We start from the raw sequence: 21,567 nt of genomic DNA on the forward strand, positions 1-21,567 counted from the left end.
CATTTTCAACACACTTAAATGTATCTAATATGATAAACAGAGCTGCATTACCTCATAATCATAACCGGAAGAGCGGAAATAACCGGAAGCGCCCAGCGAATGCTTCGCGTCCCGTCATAATAAAAGTCCCGGTTTTCGCGAGCGTGTTTGCATAACAATCGCTCCAGCGGCCATGCTCAGCTCCACAACACTCTGTCCTGCTCTGCTTTACACTACAGCAGGGATTCCCAAAGTGTGGTGCGCGCACCCCCAGGGGTATGCGAGCTGCCACCAGGTGGTGCGCGAGAGGAAAAATTTAATGGCGGTCTTTAAAAAAAAAAAAAAGGGATTTTCCATACAATAAAAAAAAGACAAGATGATCGCAGAAGATTTGGTTTCAAAGTAAAATGTAAAAGTGCCTATTTAAGTGAATTTGTCATTGTGTGTTGCTGTGTTTTTCTTTAAGAATAATAGGCTAATGAACCCACAGTTCAAGCAACCCGCCCCCGAATCGGCGCTAATTCTAAACCGAATATGCATATGGAAGCTTAACTTTCATAGGAATTCTTTGAAAGTACTCACTTTGCTCCGCTCCGTTATTAAAGGGTTACTTCAGCGATTAGCATATGGCTTTGTATCAGTAGAAACCCTGGAGAATATTCAAATTATTGTGCTTTCCCCTCTCATATCTCCCTGAGACGAGAGATTTATGCATTTTATTTCTGGAAAAATTCCTCCTATGATGCAAAATGACGATTTTTGCATCATAGGAGGAATGTTTGCCCAGAGGCTAAAGACTACAGCCAGCAGAGGGAGCTATTTCCGCATGTTTTGAATCCGGCATTGGGGGATGGGAGATTACACTCAGCTTGTAGGGAGAGCTCAGCTTGCAGACAGGATCATTTAAACGGAGCTATGGTGAGCAATGTAAGTCTTTTAACTTCTCAAATTCATTTCTATGAAAGTTAAGCTTGCAAAGGCATGAACTGAAACGCGTGCCAGACTGAACTCGCGTTGTGAATGTATGCCGCGAGTGTAGTCGCGATTACCTCAGCTCTCATCACTCCTGCAGTCAGTGCTCAGTGCTGTGACACTCGCGCGGTGACTCACTCATTATATTGAACAGACACGTTCAGTTTTTAATTGTAGTGTCTCTAACTCAGTCACTGTAATGAAGTTGTTGGCGTTGGGAATGGCCTCACAGGGCAGCGAAGCATTCTGGGAATTGTAGTCTTTCATCCCCATTGGACAAAAATACATTTTCTGTCTTTTCTCAGTCTAGAAGACACCAAATTCAAAAATAATTTCACATTTCTACTGCATTGATGACCCAGTTTAAATACAGATTCATCTTCCCAGCGCTGAAGTACCCCTTTAATGCCGGAGCAGCTGTGTGCATATGTTCCTTTCGGTTAGATAGAATTAGTGATTTAAAAGCCCAGTCGGTGATACCGGTGTAAACACACGTTGATTAACCAGTGGGAAAATTTCCACTCATTACATCTCGATGCGTGCCAACTCTTCTCATTTATTCCAAATGTGTGTGTGTGTGTGTATATATATATATATATATATATGCTTAACTGTCTGAAATCAGGGGAACTGTCAAGTGGGACAGTTAGTGACGAAGGAGAAGAGGGACCAAGAGAGAGTGAGGATTTGGAGGCAAAAGAGACGGAGAGAATAGTGAAACATTTTATGTTTGATGTTGCACTTGAAAAGTTTCAGATTGATCCTCGTGTTTATTTATTTTATCTATATCGGACCTTATTCTCTTTAATGTTGTGGATCGTTTTCGTTTGTAACTTCATGGCAATTTAATTCAATATACTGTCATTCTAATTTCCATAACCGATGTGCTATGAGGATGATGACGCTAGCTCCACAGTCATTGAATAGGACTAGCGGCCTATTGCTGCAATGTTTATTTTTTGTTTTTTTTTGTTTTTTGTTTATTGTTTTATGCGGCTGAAAATAAACAAGCTTTCTGTTACTGAGCCTGTGTCTGTCACATCCTCTTAAAAGTGGAAGCTTGTGTGTAGCTTTGTTGCATTATATAGAAACTTTTTTGTTGTTGTTATTGTCATTCATGTTCTGGTTATTTGCCCACGATTAAACTCTTTATATGGCGATAAAACAAAGCTTTGTTAGTTTTTTTTTTCCAAACCCGTTCGGGACATAGGAGGGGGTGCGCAGGTAAAAATTTTTGGGAACCACTGCACTACAGTAACGTTAATAACCGCATCCATTAACATGATTTCTGTCAGAGTCCTAATTTCCACCGGCTGTGAGGTGAAGACCACATGTCCCAAGATACTGCGCTCACACTTGGCGTCATCAAACTACACCTTTGTTTAGAATAGGCGCCCTCCAGTGGACGGAAAGTTGCATAGTGCACCTTTAACGTGTTAAAATAATTTACCCACAATTAACGCAAATAAATCACAGTAGTACGTGAAGCTGAGTCAATGATGTATTTTTCGTCACGCAGTTAAATCGAGAGATTAATCACAATTACACCAAGCATCTACAGCACCTGTAACCCTGTAAGAGGAAATATCCATTCTCTAACTCCTTAACTCAATTCTGCTTCTGTTTGTGATCAGGACATTTGAAGCCGTTAATCTCTGGAAAAGTGTTCAGTGATCCAGTATAATCGAATTAATTCAAACAGTCCAAAACAGCTCTAATGTAAAGGCCAGGCTGATTACACCACACACATCAGAGAGAATAGAGACTCACATTGCATTTTTAGTGAATTATTTGTTCCAGTGTAAGCTTTGCTTTAAAACATGAGCTCTTTCGTATGCTACAACTGTTTCTGAAGAGCGTATTTTTGGTGATGTACCGGAGTCTTACAGCAAGCGTGATGCTCAAACAACAAACCGTGAACATGCGCGCTCTAGATCGCACGCTGCATTCATGTACACACACACAGTAGATTTGCTTTGTTTGCATACACACTCAGGAATGATAATGTTTCATTTGTCATGTGTACGGTGCTGTGATTAGAAATTAGATATTAATTTGGGGTCTCCATGGTCCTGTTCGGCATCACAGCTGGACTCGTCTAAAATTAAAACAATCTTGTTCGTTGTTGTTGCTCTTTACAAACACTGTGAATTCTGTAAAGTTTTTACATAATGTTTTTTTCATGTGTGCTTAACTGTGTGTAACTATTATATCATAGAATTATATGGACTCCTTATATTTGGTGTCATTTTAGAGTCTCCAATGATCCTTGAAAGCTTGCAGAAAATACAGTTTTGTGAGAATCACCCTTCAATCTAATTGTTTACTTTGGATATAGAAAAGTATGACAAAATGAATGTGTTTAATGAGATAAATGGCACATTATTAATTTCACGATAAGCGTACGATTAAACAGTATCTATTATTGACAGGCCTAATTTAAATCTCTGTGAGCTTTAGTGGAAAATGCGTGAGAGAAATAATCACTTATAATGCAGGTTTAACACAATGCAAAACTGCATACTATCTGTACTTAAAGGGGGGGTGAAATGCTGTTTCATGCATACTGATCTTTTTACACTGTTAAAGACTTGGAATCCCATACTAAACATAGACAAAGTTTCAAAAACTAATGTTGGACGTTTGATGGAGTATTTCTGTGTCAAAAATACTACTTCCGGTTAGTTATAAGTTTCGGCAAGTTTTTTGCGATCATGCGTCCCCTTTGACGTTAATGGGGGCGGAATTTCCTTGTATGGGCCTTACGGACAATTCTACCGGAAGATCGTGAGAGAGAGAGAGGGAGAGAGCGAAAGTAACAGGCTACGCCCATCAAAGCGCTGGCTTGTAGGATGCTGGACAGGTGATGTGCACAACTAACAATGTCACCAAAAAAGTGCGTTTTTGGTTGCCAGACCAAGACAGTCCTGCACAGATTCCCCAAAAACCCCGCGTTAAGGCAACAGTGGATGGAATTTGCTTTTCCGGATCAGCAACTGAGTTGCGCGAATGTTTATATCTGTTCGATGCATTTCGGTGCCGACTGTTTCATAAACAAGGCCCAGCTCGACGCCGGATTTTCCGATCGCCTAATGCTGAATGATGGAGCAGTCCCAACGATAAAGGTCCCAACGTTAGAACCGCAGGCTGTGAGTAAGACTGATTCAAATGTCTGTGTTTTTGCCTATGCTCATCAAGTAGCCCAAACATGATCACGTATAGTTAATTGATCAATGGAGCATGCGATGTGTAGTGCGTGTACATTTGTTTAGCTGGCCACTATATGTGTAACTTTATGTTTGTGTATTGTAAAAGCACTCCAAACAACAATACACAAAGAGTGGGGAAATATGTTGAACTAAATAAGCGCGCTTCTTCATTCAAATGCGCTACTATTCCGTGTCTTTCTATGTAAACACTAACTTAACCTGCTGTGCAAAACCAGTCAAACCACGCGTAAACACACACACACACACACACACGTGCACAACTGCACTTCCCACATGTACACCTTCAAAGACAAAAATACGACGATATAATTCAAGTATAAATATGTAAATAACAAGTCGCTAAGCATATTATATAGTTAGTGTATAACTTGTACCACATAGAGACGTCCTGCTCTAGTCGTTTTTGCTGCTGCTCCTGTTCAACTGCAGCCTCTGGGTCTGATTCCGGATCATAGATGTATGGCTGTATCTGATTAAAAGCCATATTTTTATTTTGAATAAAGTTTTTCCCGCTGTTAGGGATGACACAGCTTTACGACGCACTCAACACGGCGGCGCACACGTCATTATTTAGCTCCGCTCACAGGATACGCCCCCACCCGCTCGGCTTTTTTCGGAAAGACTCGGAACAGCGCATCTTTCTTATATAATTATTAAAAAAATAAAGACTTTTCGGAGATATGCAGGATGCAATGCTACTCTATAGGTACTCAAGATTGACATGACACTGACTGAAACTGAGTGTTTCACCCCCCCTTTAATCTATGGCACTCTGCAGTATGCTAACAACTAACCAAGCATCTTTTTTTCAGTCAAGCTTTATTGGACAGTGAAAGGGTGTCATATTAGAACTGATGAAATTAGCTTGCGGTTTAAGAGCTGCAGTTAACGGAGCATCATTGGGTATGCTAGATTAAACCTGCTGTGTTATACAATCTGTAATAACCAGAAAGAGAGAGAGGTTATCATAGGGCATGATGACAACACATCAGTCTTTGCTGATTCAGTGAGTGTGTGTTTTACAATTTGTGCATGCATTTCATAACTCTAACACCGTTTCCTAACCAGCTGCAACAGCAACACTACACAGACACACACATGGTTTTCATTTCTACAGCGTTGCGCCAGGTAGCCCCATCCCAACTGAAAACTCTGCTCCTTGTGCATATTATCAATGCAAAAGTTACAAACATGATGCTAAGCTGTAGCAGGATATTGCTATTACAATGCAAAGATGTTCTGAATAAGGGATGCACCCATACCATTTTTTTTTTAAAAACGATCCAATACGATATTTTAAAAAATGAGTATCGGTCGATACTGATACTAAGCTGATACCAATCCGATACCAATGCAGTTTTGTTAATATTCATGCATGTATTTTATTGGTTGTCCCTCCCATTGCGTGAAAAATTCAATGTAGAATTTCTATACCTCAGTGTGTTGAACTTTATTGTTAAGAAAAACTATAAATATATTAAAAAAATATACCGGTAATCACAAGCTATGACAAAAATACTACTATAAATTAGATGGTGAATTACTAGAGTGCCGGGTGAATCACTTTGTAGGCCAACCTAGAAGTTAGCGGCGCATGGGTTCCCTCGATCAAAAGCCTATGCAATTTCCCCATAGACTTTTGGACAATCGCAAAAAATAAGATCTGTGTTCAACAAAGAGTTATGACCCTTACACGTTTTGTCTATCAAGATAATCTTTACAAGTGAATCCAACATGTATACCTTTTGAAGCCTAAATAAAGCCGTCAGATATAAAATGCTAACGGTAGGCTATAAACGGACTACAGCAAACAGTCGCGGATCTACGTCATCATCAAGCTTCCTCAAACTTTATTTAAAAAACACGTTCGCTCATTATGATCTGCACTGTGTATGAACACTTTTCCACTTTTTCATGAGAAATATTGCCCATTCGTTTTTTTCCAAAAATGTATGAAACTAATTGAGTTTATGCGTGCCTCTCTGAGATTTGTTTTCTTGTTTGTTAATGTTTTATTTATTAGTTTATTATTTTGTTAGTTTATATAAACCTTAATATTATTTTCTTTGTGATTAAGATTAGGCTATTATGCCTGATCATCGTGCCCCAAATAGACTTTAAAGATCATCTTTCACTCTATTATGTTTGATTGTATGTTTGCATACCATTTGCTAATTCGCCAGGAAAAAGATGTGCTTTTACCACCTCAGAAGCACTTACGACGTAAGCTATAGCCGTATCAATTTACAATCGTATGTCATTTTCCTTAGATGATTGATCATATATCGAGGAGAGAACCACTATAAATCTGGACATGTAGAACAGCGCAGCTTTCATTCGACAACTTGTGGTTCCATCTCAGGACAAAACAAAACACTACAGTCTCTCCGCAGAAATGAAGAACTGGTAATCGGTTACCTTAATATCACAGATTTCTGTGTACAACAATATTTGGAAACACCACTATTTGAAAGGACTAAATATATAACTATGTATATTAAATGAAAGGTAAACTTCTAAGAATGTGAGGCTGAAACGCAGGCTAGTTTTTTATTTTTATTAAACATTTACTTCCAGAATTCAAAAGTGAATGAATCGCGGGCTGGTGAGATCTGTTTGTCACGATGACGTCTAAAGTCCCAGCCAAAGGATGTAGTCCCTTTTAGCAACTTGTTAGCAAACGCCGTTTTTAAGACACAAAGTTCAAAAAAATCACAAGCAGGTTAGAACTAGTGTGCTTTATGTCATAGATCAAAACGTGAAAATATTTAGAGGCTTTGTCAACCACAGACCTTATTTCAGGCGATTTAGCAAAAACCCATTCAAAAAACCCATAGACTTTAGAGCGAGGGAACCGGAAGTGCTAAAATGCCAAATCACTTCCGCGTTTTGGACTACAAAGTGACGTCATAACTTCGGCACTCTATTAGATTAGTGGATAATTCAGCAGCAAAAGTTACAAAATCATGAGTGCACAATAGTTATAAAATCTGAACATTTACTGGGGAAAACGTTAAGAAAACAATAAGTAATTAAGTGTAGCTCTAAGGGTGCTTTCACATCTCTAGTTCGATTCATTTGGTCCGAACCAAGGGCAAACAATTATAAATTGTTGCATTTTTCAGCTTTTTTGGTTCCTTTTCACACCACACTGATTGCTTTGGTCCGAACCAGTTGAAACGAACCAAAACGCAGGCACGTGACAACATCCACATCACTCATTGGCCATGGCGTATTTCCTAAACTGCTTTTCTAATGGTCAGAATTTACGTATGGAAAAATGCCAACAGAAGAGGCAAAGCCAGCAAACTATAATAACACTATGGAGAGACGACTGCGCGGGCCAGTTTTGTCCCTGGCCATAATCTACTACACTCTGTGTATTTACCACAGTATGCAAACAAAACATTTCTATAATGACACGCGGATGCGACATGAAAACAACATTCTAATGCACTGCAGACGGCGAGCGCGCATCGCTCGTCACTTCAAGAGGAGGCGTGCATTAATTATTAACTCTTGACATGCTCATCTTCCGAAAGGTCAGGAAAAAAAAGGCTATTAATGATCTTTCATAGCACAAAAGTTTTATAATTCAGAGCGGCTTCCCAAGCGCAGGATGATGTGCTTGAAGCAACACAGAGTCACAGCTCGCTGCACTCCGCCGCATTGAGAAGCTCAAAACACAAAGGGAAGATATATCGATGCGTAGTGTGTATCTAAGCAATATTTTATTAAGCCGTATCTTTTAACAGTTTAACATTTCAGTTACTGTGTGTGAAGAACAATGCAATATCTAGTAAAATTGGTAACATATTAGATGTGCTCTATTTTCATAGAGTGAAAAAATAACTGCTAAAGATGGATTTGATTGATTGCTCGGATTGAAAAGTCTTGATTTACCATGAACCATAGAATCGGAGCCACAGCTGAAACAGTTCTGGACATCATCACTCATCACCCAGGATCTTATAACTTGATTATTCAGTGTACTTTTATTGTGATGTTTACACAAGTAAGCAGTGTGTATGGTTCAGTAAAATCACGTGTTTGGACCATTGGTTAATTATGTTCTAAAACAAACGGCTAGCCTCCCTAATCCTAAAAATACTTGCATGGCTGGAAGACATTAATACACTTAGAATATGTAACTACAGCACGCTCACTTGATTTTTCCTTGTAAGTCTGCTGCTCGTATTTCGCACGAGCCACTCATACCTCGAAACTACATACTCTAAAGATGACCTTGTTTAAGCGACCATCGATAAGTTGTACCGATTAAGCTTTTATCATCAATTAATCGTTCGTTGATTAATCATCCCTAGTCTTAAGTGAACTTAAACAGTTGAGAAAGACAATGTATGTGTAACAGTATCAGTGTACTTGATCATTGAGCATTGTAGTGACAACAGCCTATTACAGTTAATCAAACAAAAGACACAATGCAAATAATAATAATAATAATTCACACTGCTCTTGACTGATTTTTTTTTACTTTAATAAGGATTCATCTATATTTAAATTATAGTTATTAAGATATTTTACTTTTGATTAGTTCATTCAATTGTTGTACATAATCTGTACCTAACTACTGTTGATTACTCCTAATTTAATTGTATCTATGCTCTATTGTTTTTGTTTGTGCCAATGCTTGTAGTTTGATCATTTATTCTTATTACAGACTTTACCCATAATGTTTGATATTTATTTTATATTATATTTATATATAGATTTTTTTCATTTAGATTCCATGTAAAAAGTCTGGCAAGTAAAATAAATTTACTAGCCAAAATGGCGACTTGAGCTTAAGTGTGCCCTTAGAGGATTGGCACATTTTTTTAACTATCCCTTCAAGTCTATGACCGGGTCTAATCCTGTTCCTGGAGGGTCACCAACCTGCAGAGTGTATCTCCAAACCTAATAAGATACACATGAATCAGCTGATCAAGGTCTTCAGAATCGATCAAAGGTTCTAGGTCGCTCTACTGAACTAATCTAAAGCTAAACTCAGCAGGAAGGTGGACCGGTCCTCTCAATTTTTCACCTTTTTAATGTCTCCTGGAAAAAATGAAGTCTGATTGCATAGAAAAGTTCTAGCACACCTCTCATCAACAAGCTGCACGACTTGAGATATGATTCACGACTGTTGCAAAAATGTGTAGGACAGTTTACAGGTTAGTGGTTGCTTCAAATCCCTGACCCTAAGCAATAGTAACAGTGATGATTAGAAAGGCCCACTAAGTTCCCTAGCATCTTCAAATACAGATTTTACAATCTAAAGACTTTATAGAGTTTATCGATCAAGTAACTCACAACAGGATCCGCCCTGCCGCTAAAGAGGCCAGTGCAGCATCTGGCACTCAGCTACCCAAAACTGTGACCTGATTTGGTTTCAAGTAGTCCGTGCTGAGAGCTACATACTCTGTAATCTGCAGTCTCCCAGACCCCCTGTGCTGCAGTTGTGGAGGCTACAGCTTACATAATGAGCATCTACACTGCTAGGCAAATCCCAGCGCAGCTGACTGCAGACAGAACTGTGATACCAGCCCTTTAAGTTTTTCAGCACTGCACCAGAACTTGCGCACAGTGACCGACAGGGTGTATACACCTGGAGAGACAACTTCCCAATTCAGGGAACACAAGGGGGCAAATACAAGGGTCGAATACCCCTTTGGTAGGATGCATGACAGAAAGGGGCGGTCAGTGAAGTTGCATGCACGCATGCATCAGTAGTCCTTAATAGTCCTGCAAACCAGTCCCATACGTTTCCTCAGGGCAAACATGCATCCCACATTAGCCTCACACACCCCAAAGAGTCACAAAAGACTAATCTAACCCATACCTTGCCCAAGCGCATCAGCTGTCTAATTAAAAATGAATCCAACATCAATAAGTCAGCAGTGCCACTTCAGCTTCCTCTCTTTTCAGTCCGCACACAGACACACACACACACACAGAGTTGCACTCACTTGCACCTCAGACCGCTGGCGAGTTTCACCACAGCTGTGTTGAGAGAAACAATCCAATCCAGGAGCCACATGGCAGAGGAGGACAGCGCGGGGCAGGACGGTATTGTGTGAGCCACAGTTGAACCACAGATGTGACTTTCTACCTCCTAGAGTGCCTGCCTGCTCTCCGCTCACTGGCCGCCTCAACACTACCGATTCGACACTAGTGAGCTGGAAAACAAGGCAGCACAGGAGGGAGGGCAAGAGAAACAAGAGTAGAGGAGGAGGGTGATAAGTGAGTGAAAACTCACTCGCCTAACACGGTGTGGCGCAGGAGGAGAGGGGACATCGATGACAGCCTTTGTAGAGGCTCAGAGAGAGCAGTTATATACCCCGCCTCTCTCCTGCAGATGGGCCGGGCCGAAGGTTCTGTCGGTCTGACATGTCGTATTTCAAGGACACAAGCAGACCCCAGAGGGCATGTTCCCTTCTGCTTGTGGTTCACCTGAGCATTCAGTAGATGAAAGTGTGTGTGTGTGTGTGTGTGTGTGTGAGAGAGAGAGAGGATAAAACGCATCAGGCTTGATGGCTGTCACAAAGCACTGTTATGTAACAGCTCTCTTCAGGGCAGGCTACGTCCAGTATTTAACAGAGGAACACACTTAAAACACACATTCTGTGAAATTCTTCAGTTTACATGATCATCATCTAGTCCCAGAATTTTAGGATGCATTCTTGGCAATGATCTCCATTACAATTGGTTCTCGGAATTTTAAGAGTTATTATTATTTGACTTTAAGGGACAGATATTGTGACATTGTTTTCAAAGACAGACAGTGAAGAGGTGACAGAAAAAAGGGGATGAGTAGAGAATGGGATCAGGTTATGAGCCAGGCAAGACTCAAACCTGCATCACCCGTATGAGCACCAAATGAACATAAGATGTAGCCACAGAGCCATGTTTAACATATTAAACTCAAGACACGTGAGACTTTAAATTAGTTTAAAAGGCTCCTATTATGCTTTTTAAATTTTGGTTAGTGTGTAATGTTGCTGTTTTAGGATAAAACATATCTACAAGGTTACAAAGCTCAAAGTTAACTCCAAAAAGATTTATTTTATTTAACAGAATCCACTTTCCAAGAACTACAGCAAACGGCTCATTTGGACTACAAAAGAATTTTTCCAGATCTTGTTGAGTCGTGGTTGAGCTGCTTTAGAGAACACAGTGTTGTCGCTCGGTCAAAGAGATGCTGTTCTGTCCACCCTGTTTCCAAAACACATTCGTTTGACCTCCCTAAGGCTGATTAACTTGGAGTGGTTTAAAGTAATTTTAAACACTGTTCTTGAACTTTAAAACCCAAACATTTATTCGATGCTGCACATTTTATAGAGAACAGCTTCTAGAAACTGTACATCGCAGGCTACGCACAAAAGCACATCTTGTAAATATTAGGTGTTTCTGAACGTGGACCATTATGGCCATGTTTATATGTTAGTTACGTGTTGATTTGACAAGCAAGTGCAAGCCAGCTGCACTATGCAACAGAACTTTCGCTCGCAATTACAATCAAAAAAGCTTGCCGTTTCAGCCGTAACACCGGTAAGGTCACTTGCCTACTGCGGCACCACCCCATATTATATTTTATATTAGTAAAAATCATTTAGTTTAGTTAGAGAACAGATTCACTACAATTAACTGTTCGCAAAGACCAGCCTCCTTCAGTTACAGTTGCTATGTCTGACAAGCCACACACACACACACACACGTTCTGGCGCAGTGAAAAAAACACAGCGGAGCAAAGAGGATACTGACAACACACTGACAGCCAGGGCAGAACAGCTTACTTTAATATGAAACAACGTTTCAACCCTAAAACTTTTTTTAAAGAAATCTAAACAATAAATACCCATTTGTGGCTCTTTAACTCTTTCCCCGCCAAACACGGAAATTTCCATTATTTGTGAGAAAACGCTTCCAGGCCAATAACGGAATTTTCCGGGTTTCCGTGTTTTCACTGTCGGGCCCTAGGGGGCGCTATTGCGCATCTGAATGAGTACTGAATCTCCTGATCAAAACACACGTGAGGAAGACGCAGTGAAAGGAGCGATGGCATGTAATCATATGCATATTAAAAATAACGTGATCATCCTCATTAAACAGCATATGAATCAAAACTGCCTAATGTTACTGAATGAAATGTGGACCCAGGATGAGCTACAGGACTGTGTAAGCATTAGGGGTGTTGATGGACTCGATCTAGTCCATCTGTGTTTGATCATCGCTCTGAATCTGATCTGGAAACAGTCTTTCACAAAAATTTGATTTTCTCAGCTTTTTGTTCAAAATGTTGCTTTTTTTATGAAACCTACCCATATTCAAGTGTTGATAAAAAAGGAATGCATGAAGCTAGAATAAAACCATTTTTTGTTTAAAAGAAGATGGTCAGCTCTTTATTTTGATATATTGCATGCTCAGATATTCATTTAACAAAATATTCTATGGGCTATTAAATTTTGGTGAAAATTGTCAAAAACCCTGGCGGTGGCTGGCAACTTTTTTTTAAAACGCTGGCGGGGAAAGAGTTAATGTGTGGTGACAGGTTGCTGTAGTGCCTCAGTTACAGCTGCTCATGAACCAATCATCTCTTCCTTCTAGTTAATTTATACACTGAAAAATAAAATCAGGTCTCCAATTGAACATTTTTTAGTGACCGATCACATCTAAATTTTTTAGTTGGTCTAATTGAATTTCTGTGAATTAAATTGCATCAATGGCATCCTGAAAAATTTAGATGTGATCAGTCACTAGAAAATGTTCAGTTGGAGACCTGATTTTTTTTTTTTAGTGTAGTATCAAATAAACATCAATGAACTTCAGAAAGAATGTCGTTTCAACTGTAGATAGATGTCTGTACACACCGTTTTTCAAGTCCACGACATTAATCTACGAACTCTCGACTGCTTTGTCGGACAAAAATGGATTGTGATTGGTCAAATCTCCAGTCAATCAAACTGACGGTGTAGGGTAAATTAGGGATGCGCGGTATACCGGTACTGGAAAAATACCGGTATATATTTTATTTAAAACGGTACGATATCATGATTTGGCACATTTCGGTATATGCTGCTTTTCCGAAGTTCACCGCTAGATGGCAGCGCGCTACCCAAACTGACCCGAAACAACCGGCAAATGTGACAACAACATAGACGGACAAAATGGATAAAGCAGCCGAATCTCACTCAAGATGCCCAAAACAAATTAATAAAGAGAGGAGTAGAAGTGACATTTGTAATGACTTTGCTTATAAAACTGATGAAGAACCATCAAACCTAGCCAAGAAGCATCTGTCACTATCCTGACTTTAAGACTTCTTAAGAGATCGACAGGTCAGTAAATCATTCAAACCATCTCATTTAGACATTTATTTTCTTTTTACACTGATCAACACACACACAGCCTAACATAAGATCGAATATCACAATCTCCAGCGTTCGTTTCAACCAATGACATTTAGATCTCATTATATTTGCACGCGTACTATTGCACTATTTACATTCACGTTAGACACAACCGACTGTGTTTATGTGAATACTCACTAAAGACGGACATTTGTACATAATTCTGTGTATTTGACTGTTTAAGGAAACTTAATGTGTAATGTGCGAGCGTGACTAAGTGACAGGCGTGTGTGTGTGTGTGTGTGTGTGTGTGTGTGTGTGTGTGTGTGTGTGTGTGTGTGTGTGTGTGTGTGTGTGTCGTATGAGCTCATATCTCCTGTAACTTATTACGAAATGCTATAAAATCTCTTGCGTGTTCAAATGATTTCCGTTATCCATCCCCAGACGAGCGTGAAATGTTGAATTGGATTATGCAGACTGTTTTAGAGTAGTGCGATGTCTTTTGACACCAGAAGCAATTAGCTAATTTTGAGAGATTTTTGCTGAAATTATTTCTCACAAGAAAGTTTTCAAATGACTGATTTGATGTGATAAGCTTTGCTGATTAATTTACTAATAAACATTTGTGGTAATTTCCCACTTTATAAACTCAAAACTTGTATAATTGTTCTCATTCGCGTGCAATATACCCGCGCTAATATCAGACCGTGTGTTATCGATTTAATATCGGTACTTCGGTATTAGATTGTGGTACCGTACCGAAGCCAAAATTGTGGTATCGAGCCATCCCTAGGGTAAATTAAAAACTGAACATGCAGCTAGAGCCAAACAAGATTGGCAGCACAGATCAGCAACTGGAGTCAGATTTCATTCAGCACAAAAGTGAGTAGCTGAATGACAAGATGACGGCGGACCATTTGGTTTCAAAGCTAAATGTAAAAGCGCCTATTTAAGTGAGTTTGTCATTGTACTGTTTTTATCTTGAGAATAACAACGAACCCACCATTCAAGCAATTGCCTCCTATGAATTGGGAGAACAAAAACTATGCTCAAGTCTGAAAATGTTCTAATACATCTGAAATTACTTTAAATAATATAATGAATTTGAATAAAGTTTGTGATACAATTTTCCAAAGACTCCTCAATATTATTTGATTTTCAAAATATTGCAAATCGCGTTCTTTTCGCAATACAAATGCCTTACAACGGGAGCAAATGCGATCAGAGCTTGATGTTTTCTGTTCCACCGTCAATCCGAGATGTTTCAGTCGGTCTGAGATGCTATTAGGGTTTCCAAATTTTGCCAAAAATGTTGATGGAGTGGCGGTGGACACCAGTTATTATCATATTTCTTTTACAACAACGGCAAAAGTCTTCAGAAGCCATTGCAACATCTTCCTCCAAATCACAAACAGAGAATTGCGGTCTCAGACGTTTCTCCGTTGCTCTCATAGGTCGCTCTGCTTTCGTCATCGTTCGTTGGTGACGCCCCTTTGGAAATGATTTGTCTTGATGATTTGATAACTTCTGAGAATGGTCTGGTTTTAACAAGGCTACCTTATTCCAAAACAGATTTATTCAATATTTTCCTCAAAACTCTAAAACAATACCTCATTATAATGACAACGTGAAAGAAGTTTGTTTGAAATCTTTGCAAATGTATTAAATAAAAATCACATGTACATAAGTATTCACAGCCTTTGCTTAATACCTTGTTGAAGCACCTTTGGCACCAATTACAGCCTCAAGTCTTTTTGAGTATGATGCTACAAGCTTGGGGTGTAACAATACACCGATATAGATCGATGCATCGATCTAATGTCCAACCATACGATACAACGCGTTAAAAATCGATACCTGTAGGCTATTTATATACTTAAGAGGCACATTTGTTTAACACTCTCCATATTTCCACACTATGTCAGTCTATGCATTATCGCCAACGCTTGCATTCTCGTTTAAATGACCTTTCAGAGCTTGTAAAAAGACGCTCAGGACAGTTGATGGAACTGTCACTGTCCCGATTGGACCAGCGCTGAATCTTCACCAAAGTCTATAATTTGCTCGTGTTTAAAGCCTTGCAAAAAGCAGCACGTACTCATCTCAAACAGAACACAAATATTTTATTTTTGTGCTTCAGCAGAAAGAGGTCTATATTTTGCATATGGAGAATAGAGCACTATGAATTGTTCTTCACACTAAACTGCTGCATAGGTGCATGTGACTCAGTGTTGCTTCAAGTGCATCATTCTGCACACAAGATGCACATGAGTGCTTTGTGCCACTCTGTATTGGAGCCTTTCCTATTATAATACTTTTGCACAATGAGAGAATATTAATATCATATCTTGTTCTGTCCTACATATAATATGGTAACCTGACGTGGTCATACTCAATTCTAGTTAGAATATGAGTCTGATACTGCTCTATTGCGCTGTGATTATGGGGTGTGTTTCAACCGAACCAGGAAAGACCTCAATATGATAGACCTACAACTAGGGGTGTCAACAATAATCGATTCGGCGATGCATCGCGATGCGGGGCATGAACGATTCAGCATCGATGCGGCAAAGTGCCATAATCGATTATGTGCAATTCCCCTTTATTCCACAAGGTGGCAATGTCTGATACCCAATGATGAAGTGACGTTTCACTCATAGTTACCTCTGACAGAAAACGAAACAATAATTATAATCTGCAAAACTTGAAATGGGTTAGTGATTTACTTCAGAGAGCAAGTACTAAACACAATCATATGTTAGTGTCACTGTCTCTTGATGATGGATGTGGTCAAGAAGCTGTCAGTGATCAAAATATTGATTTTGAAGACATTGAAAATGAGTTTGGAGAATATGCTGGAGATCGCGAATATGACGCAGATGCTGAATCTACTGGTAAACTCTGACGAGGACATATGATGATGGTATTAAACATCTGCTCAAACTGAATCCTTCCAAGCTCCAAAAGGTAACGAAAGGTTTTATTTTATTCTTCTGTAGCTGTTACTCTAAAATCAGGAGTTTTATATATTATCACGACAGGTAGAGGTCTATCCATGTTAAATATAGATCTGGGTCGCTAACGACCTGAATGTGTAAGAATGTTGGGTGAAACAGTCATGCATTTAAGGGTTAATTGCATTTTATTTAATTACATTTTATTTTATTTAATAACTTTTATGTCAAAGATACAGGAGACACATAGCAGCCAATACAATCTGTTGTTTAATATCTGCTTGTATTGCTTCATGACTGATGAAAAATTTGCTTTGTGTGCAGTATGAGACGCAAACGTCTCATCCGTCCTTCGGATGAGACGTTAAACCGAGGTCCTGACTCTCTGTGGTCATTAAAAATCCCATGGCACTTCTCGTAAAAGAGTAGGGGTGTAACCCCGGTGTCCTGGCCAAATTCCCTCGATTGGCCCTTACCAATCATGGCCTCCTAATAATCCCCATCCACTGAATTGGCTCTATCACCCTCTCTCCTCTCCACCTATCGCTGGTGTGTGGTGAGCGTACTGGCGCCGTTGTACTGTGGCCGCCGTCGCATCATCCAAGTGGATGCTGCACACTGGTGGTGGTTGAGGAGAGACCCCTGACATGAGTGTGAAGCGCTTTGGGTGTACAGTAGTACATTTGAAAGCGCTATATAAATGCCTCATTCATTCATTCATTCATTCAGTAGAATTTTGATGCATCACAATGCATCGTAGAATCGAATTGAATCGAATCGTTACCTGGTGAATCGTAATCGAATCGAATCGTGAAGGCAGTGCCAATGCACACCCCTACCTACAACCAATCAGAGCAACGGAGCTACGCATAACATTAGTTGTCAAATGTCAACAAAACTCAACTGCACTGTGTTGCCAAGTCTGCGGTTTTCCTGCGGGTTGTTTTCCATGTCCGCGGGTTGAAGCGATCTCAATTATGTGATATGTAGACCCAGGAATGTAAATTTTAGCAGGTAACCTTGCCAAAATAACACACATTTTACCCCCCAAACGCCATTTTTTTCCGGAGAAAAAAAATCCCTGCAGCATGATGCTGCCACCACCATGCTTATAGGGATGGTATTGGCCAGGTGAGGAGCAGTGCCTGGTTTCCTCCAGACATGACGCTTGCTATTAAGGCCAAAGAGCTCAATCTTTGTTTCATCAGAACATTTTGTTTCTCATGGTCTGAGAGTCCAACAGGTGCCTTTTGGCAAACTCCAGGCGGGCTATCATGTGCCGCCTGGCCACTCCACCACACTGGCCTGATTGGTGGAGTGCTGCAGAGATGGTTGTTCTTCTGGAAGGTTCTCCTTTCTTTACAGAGAAATGCTGGAGCTCATTCAGAGTGACCATCAGGTTCATGGGGTTCTTGTTCACTTCCCTGACTAAGGCGATTCTCTCCCGATTGGCTGGACAGCCAGCTCTAGGAAAAGTCCTGGTGGGTGCAAACTTCTTCCATTTACAGATTATGGAGGTCACTATGACATTCACATACATGTTTCTAGGTTATATAGTTAGGTTATATAGCTTTTAGTTCTTTTCTGTAGAATTTTTGTTCTGTTGAATTTTTTCTGTTAGAACTTATCATTTTAATATATTCATATTTACTTATGCAATTTAGTGCATAGAAACTATAATGCTATAATGCATTCCAAAAAGTAGGAAGTCACAGTCTCATTAAAAAAAAACTTTTCTTCAAATTGTGACTGAATTACACAGAGACTAAGTAAAGAGTGCCTCGTTTTATAATCACTGAAGCTGTTGGTAAGTTCAGTGTGATACTATAAAAGAACAATGTTACATTTAATAAAAGTAGAATATTTACATTATTTTACAAAAACAATAGTACTTTTATGATTATAAATAAACGTAATGATAAATCTTCCTCCAGCTGGTGTTAGTCTGGAGCCCTGTCACTGTTATTATAGTCCTTGTATACTGCGAGTGTGAAATTTTCCTGAATCATTCTTTGTTAGCATTGTGGTTTTAAATGTATAGTTGCATTTGTTCTGTTCTGTCTTCTCAAGTCGTCCCGTTGTGTGTGAGGCTGGGAAGGAGAATACATTGTGCAACACGTAGGAAGTCCTGTTGTATTAGAAACACTAGTTTTAGGAGAGAGACTCTCTATGCTTTGTTTATCTGGTTAGTCAGCATAGTTTAGTTAAGGCGTTTTTATCCTGAAACTTTTCTAAATTTTCTTTTGATGGTTAATTTTGATGATAAAGTTGGCTGCATTTTGTTTTATTATTTTCTTTTATTTGGCACCTCTCCTATATGCCTTCCGACCTTGTTAGTGAATCGTTTTTTTGTTCCTTTGTAAATTTAGATTTCTTTTCATGCTTTGCAAACTAAATATCTTTGAGAGGAGTTTCACCTACATCCTTTTCTTTTATTGCCCTACCCACATTTTGAGACACACACATTTCTGTTAAAATATCCAATAACATCTAAGGGGCGGTTACAATTATTACATTTCTGTATTCTTACTGCTTGTTTCTTTTTTTATACTGTATTTGTTCTACGCTTCGTTATTTGCATCTCTGTTCTTATTTTTAATAACAAAGATAAAATAACAAAAAATATATTGGAATTATAAATATAGTACATATTTTTTTAAATAGTAATTGGAGCAAAAAATGCTAATTTAGCTCAATACCTAAACCAAAACTAGAAGTAAGGAATAATTGATGCTGAATTATTAGAAAAATAACGCACACCCGAGGTGGTAATGCGGTTACGGCACAAAGCGGAGTGGCCCATACACCTCTGGTGGGCATTATTTTTTAATAATTCAACAGCTCAGACTCGGAGTCCATTATTCCCGCTTATACTACGGTTAGCACACCTGAAAGCATTGAGCATTTCAAGACATATTTCAGGTTTTGTCTTTAAAACGCTCGTGTGCAGGACTCAAGCCTCCGTTGCTAATGCCAAAACGTCATTTTGGAGCATTTTAGCAGCGCTGACAACATGTTTCTGTGTGAGTGCATGTTTGAGTGGGAGAGCAGAGAGACCGGGAGAAAGACAGAATGTGTGTTTCGTACATGATAAAATGTAATTTTGTGGCAAAAAAACATGGAAATAATTTGTCATTTATATCCTGTTGTTTACTCTTTATTTGCTTGTTTATTTGGCGAGATGACATGGAACTGAAATGCGGTCAAAATCTTACTGTAACTACTTTAGCTGTGCGTTTCCCTGAAAATAATTGCACACCTTAGAACATTTGTCAATCAATCAGATTCAAGCATTCAACAGTAATAATTAATAATAATAATTAACTATCATCAAAACCCTCAAAAAAATTTAAGTTGTATATAAACTTTTAAAATGCTCATAAAGCAGTTTTTATAGGGGTTCATTTACGCTTAGCGCTGCCGCTTGAAAGGAGCAGCTACACTTTACTGTCAAGTCACAATAAAGAACGTAAACGTACTATTGCGTTTTATCTATTGTTTTACATACATACTATTGTTTTACATCAACAGAAAACAGCATAAACTAAATCTTTGGATTAAACACGATAATCTAAAATAAATAAATGATGCTTCATGCTTCTAATTTATAAAAAATGACCTGCTACACTTAAATGTCTTATAAAGATGTTTCAAGGCTACGGTGGGCTGATTCCTAAGATATGGAAATTTGACTCTCAAGCAGTTTATGCAGCACACAGAAGCATCTTCTCCATTGACTTCAAACAGAACAGCCTTTGTCACCTCGTGATTTTGAGGCGTTATGCTTTCTTTTCTTTTTTTAAGCTAACCTTGGAGTGAGCATTTTGAATAGTGATGATGAGTTTCCATACCTCTTAATAAATGTAAAAAGTCATTGTAAATTCATTATTATAATATAATGGTTATTATTATAACCGTTTCCACCACTGGTTTGAATCATGTTCAGACTAGAGGGTGACATGGGAGTCGATTTTCAAACCTCCCCCATCCCAATCCCACGAAAAAACTGGGGGAAATTCCTGTCCCAATCCCAGAAGAATGACTCCTGTTCCCTCCCACTCCCGTGCTGTTTTTTTTGGCCGGAATCTGTCAGTTACAGTAAAACATTCAGTACCAATCACAGCATGTCCATGCCCAGTTGAATAAAAACCCAAAATGTAGTTTTTGAATAAGACGGCTTTTAGTTCAATATAATAACGATGCATTAAATACCACGTAAATCATCTATGCAAAAACAGACACGCACACACACGTGCGCAGTAAATGTCTTGCAGCTTATGCCGCTTTCACGTCTTCTTTTTGGTTACTTCAGACTGCCCTAAAATGTCGGTGAGCAGAACTGAGGTATCATTTTCCAACAGTAGTCGTTGCAGCGTAGCTTTCATGTCTGACTCAATTGTGATGATGATTTTCGCGGCTAAAAGTGCATGGGGAAGCCTCCTTTCTCTTATATTATTGGTGGCTGGCATTGGCCACCAACTGTTACGGATGTGGAGCATGTCATTCACTTAACCAGCCACACCAAAGCAAACAGGAGAGCATAAAGAGACAGGGCAAGACTAGAATTGAGTTTTAAAATAAAAACATATAGTTTAAATATAAACAGTATAGGCCTACAGTATTTGTATAGATGGTATCAAAGTGTTATTACGTTTCCCAGTCCCGCCCATTCCCGTCAAAAAAAAAAATCCCAATCATGTGATTAATATTGATTTTGTTTCCCATCCCGCGGGATTCCTAAAGAAATGTCAGCCTCTAGTTCAGACCTCCTTGGAGACATTTCATGCCTTTATATTGAGCAATATACCCCGTCCAAACTCGATGTACTCACTTTTTGCTGGGTTTCTTGGTTTTGGTCCTTTTCTTCCTCGCCTGAAGTGCAAGTACTATCAGAGAACAGAAGAATTTATTTGAGGACTTCATTAATAAAGTGGTAAATTTTTACGCAAGTAAGCATGTTAAGTCTTGTATATTACAGTTGAAATTAATATATTTTTCATGTTACGACAGCAGTAATAGGATATTATTTTTATGTCGCCAAAACAAAACCATTACCAAAACTTGGTAATCATATTTTCGGCT

The 21,567-nt window shown here is 39.1% G+C and overlaps 1 protein-coding gene across 2 annotated transcripts in view; it reads right to left on the reverse strand.

Moving 5' to 3' along the window:
• Positions 1–21,567, reverse strand: part of srpk1b (SRSF protein kinase 1b) — an 81,735-nt gene that overhangs the window by 59,042 nt on the left and 1,126 nt on the right. The window contains exon 2 of one of the 2 annotated variants that reach the window (XM_067430780.1): positions 21,317–21,371. In XM_067430780.1, coding sequence (XP_067286881.1) covers positions 21,317–21,371 — 55 coding nt within the window. Of the gene's footprint in view, positions 1–10,150; positions 10,407–21,316; positions 21,372–21,567 lie in introns of those variants that run through there. The other variant, XM_067430779.1, reaches the window with a different exon arrangement.

This window comes from Pseudorasbora parva, chromosome 22 (genome assembly GCF_024679245.1).
Source record: "Pseudorasbora parva isolate DD20220531a chromosome 22, ASM2467924v1, whole genome shotgun sequence".
In the NCBI taxonomy this organism is placed as follows: Eukaryota; Metazoa; Chordata; class Actinopteri; order Cypriniformes; family Gobionidae; genus Pseudorasbora; species Pseudorasbora parva.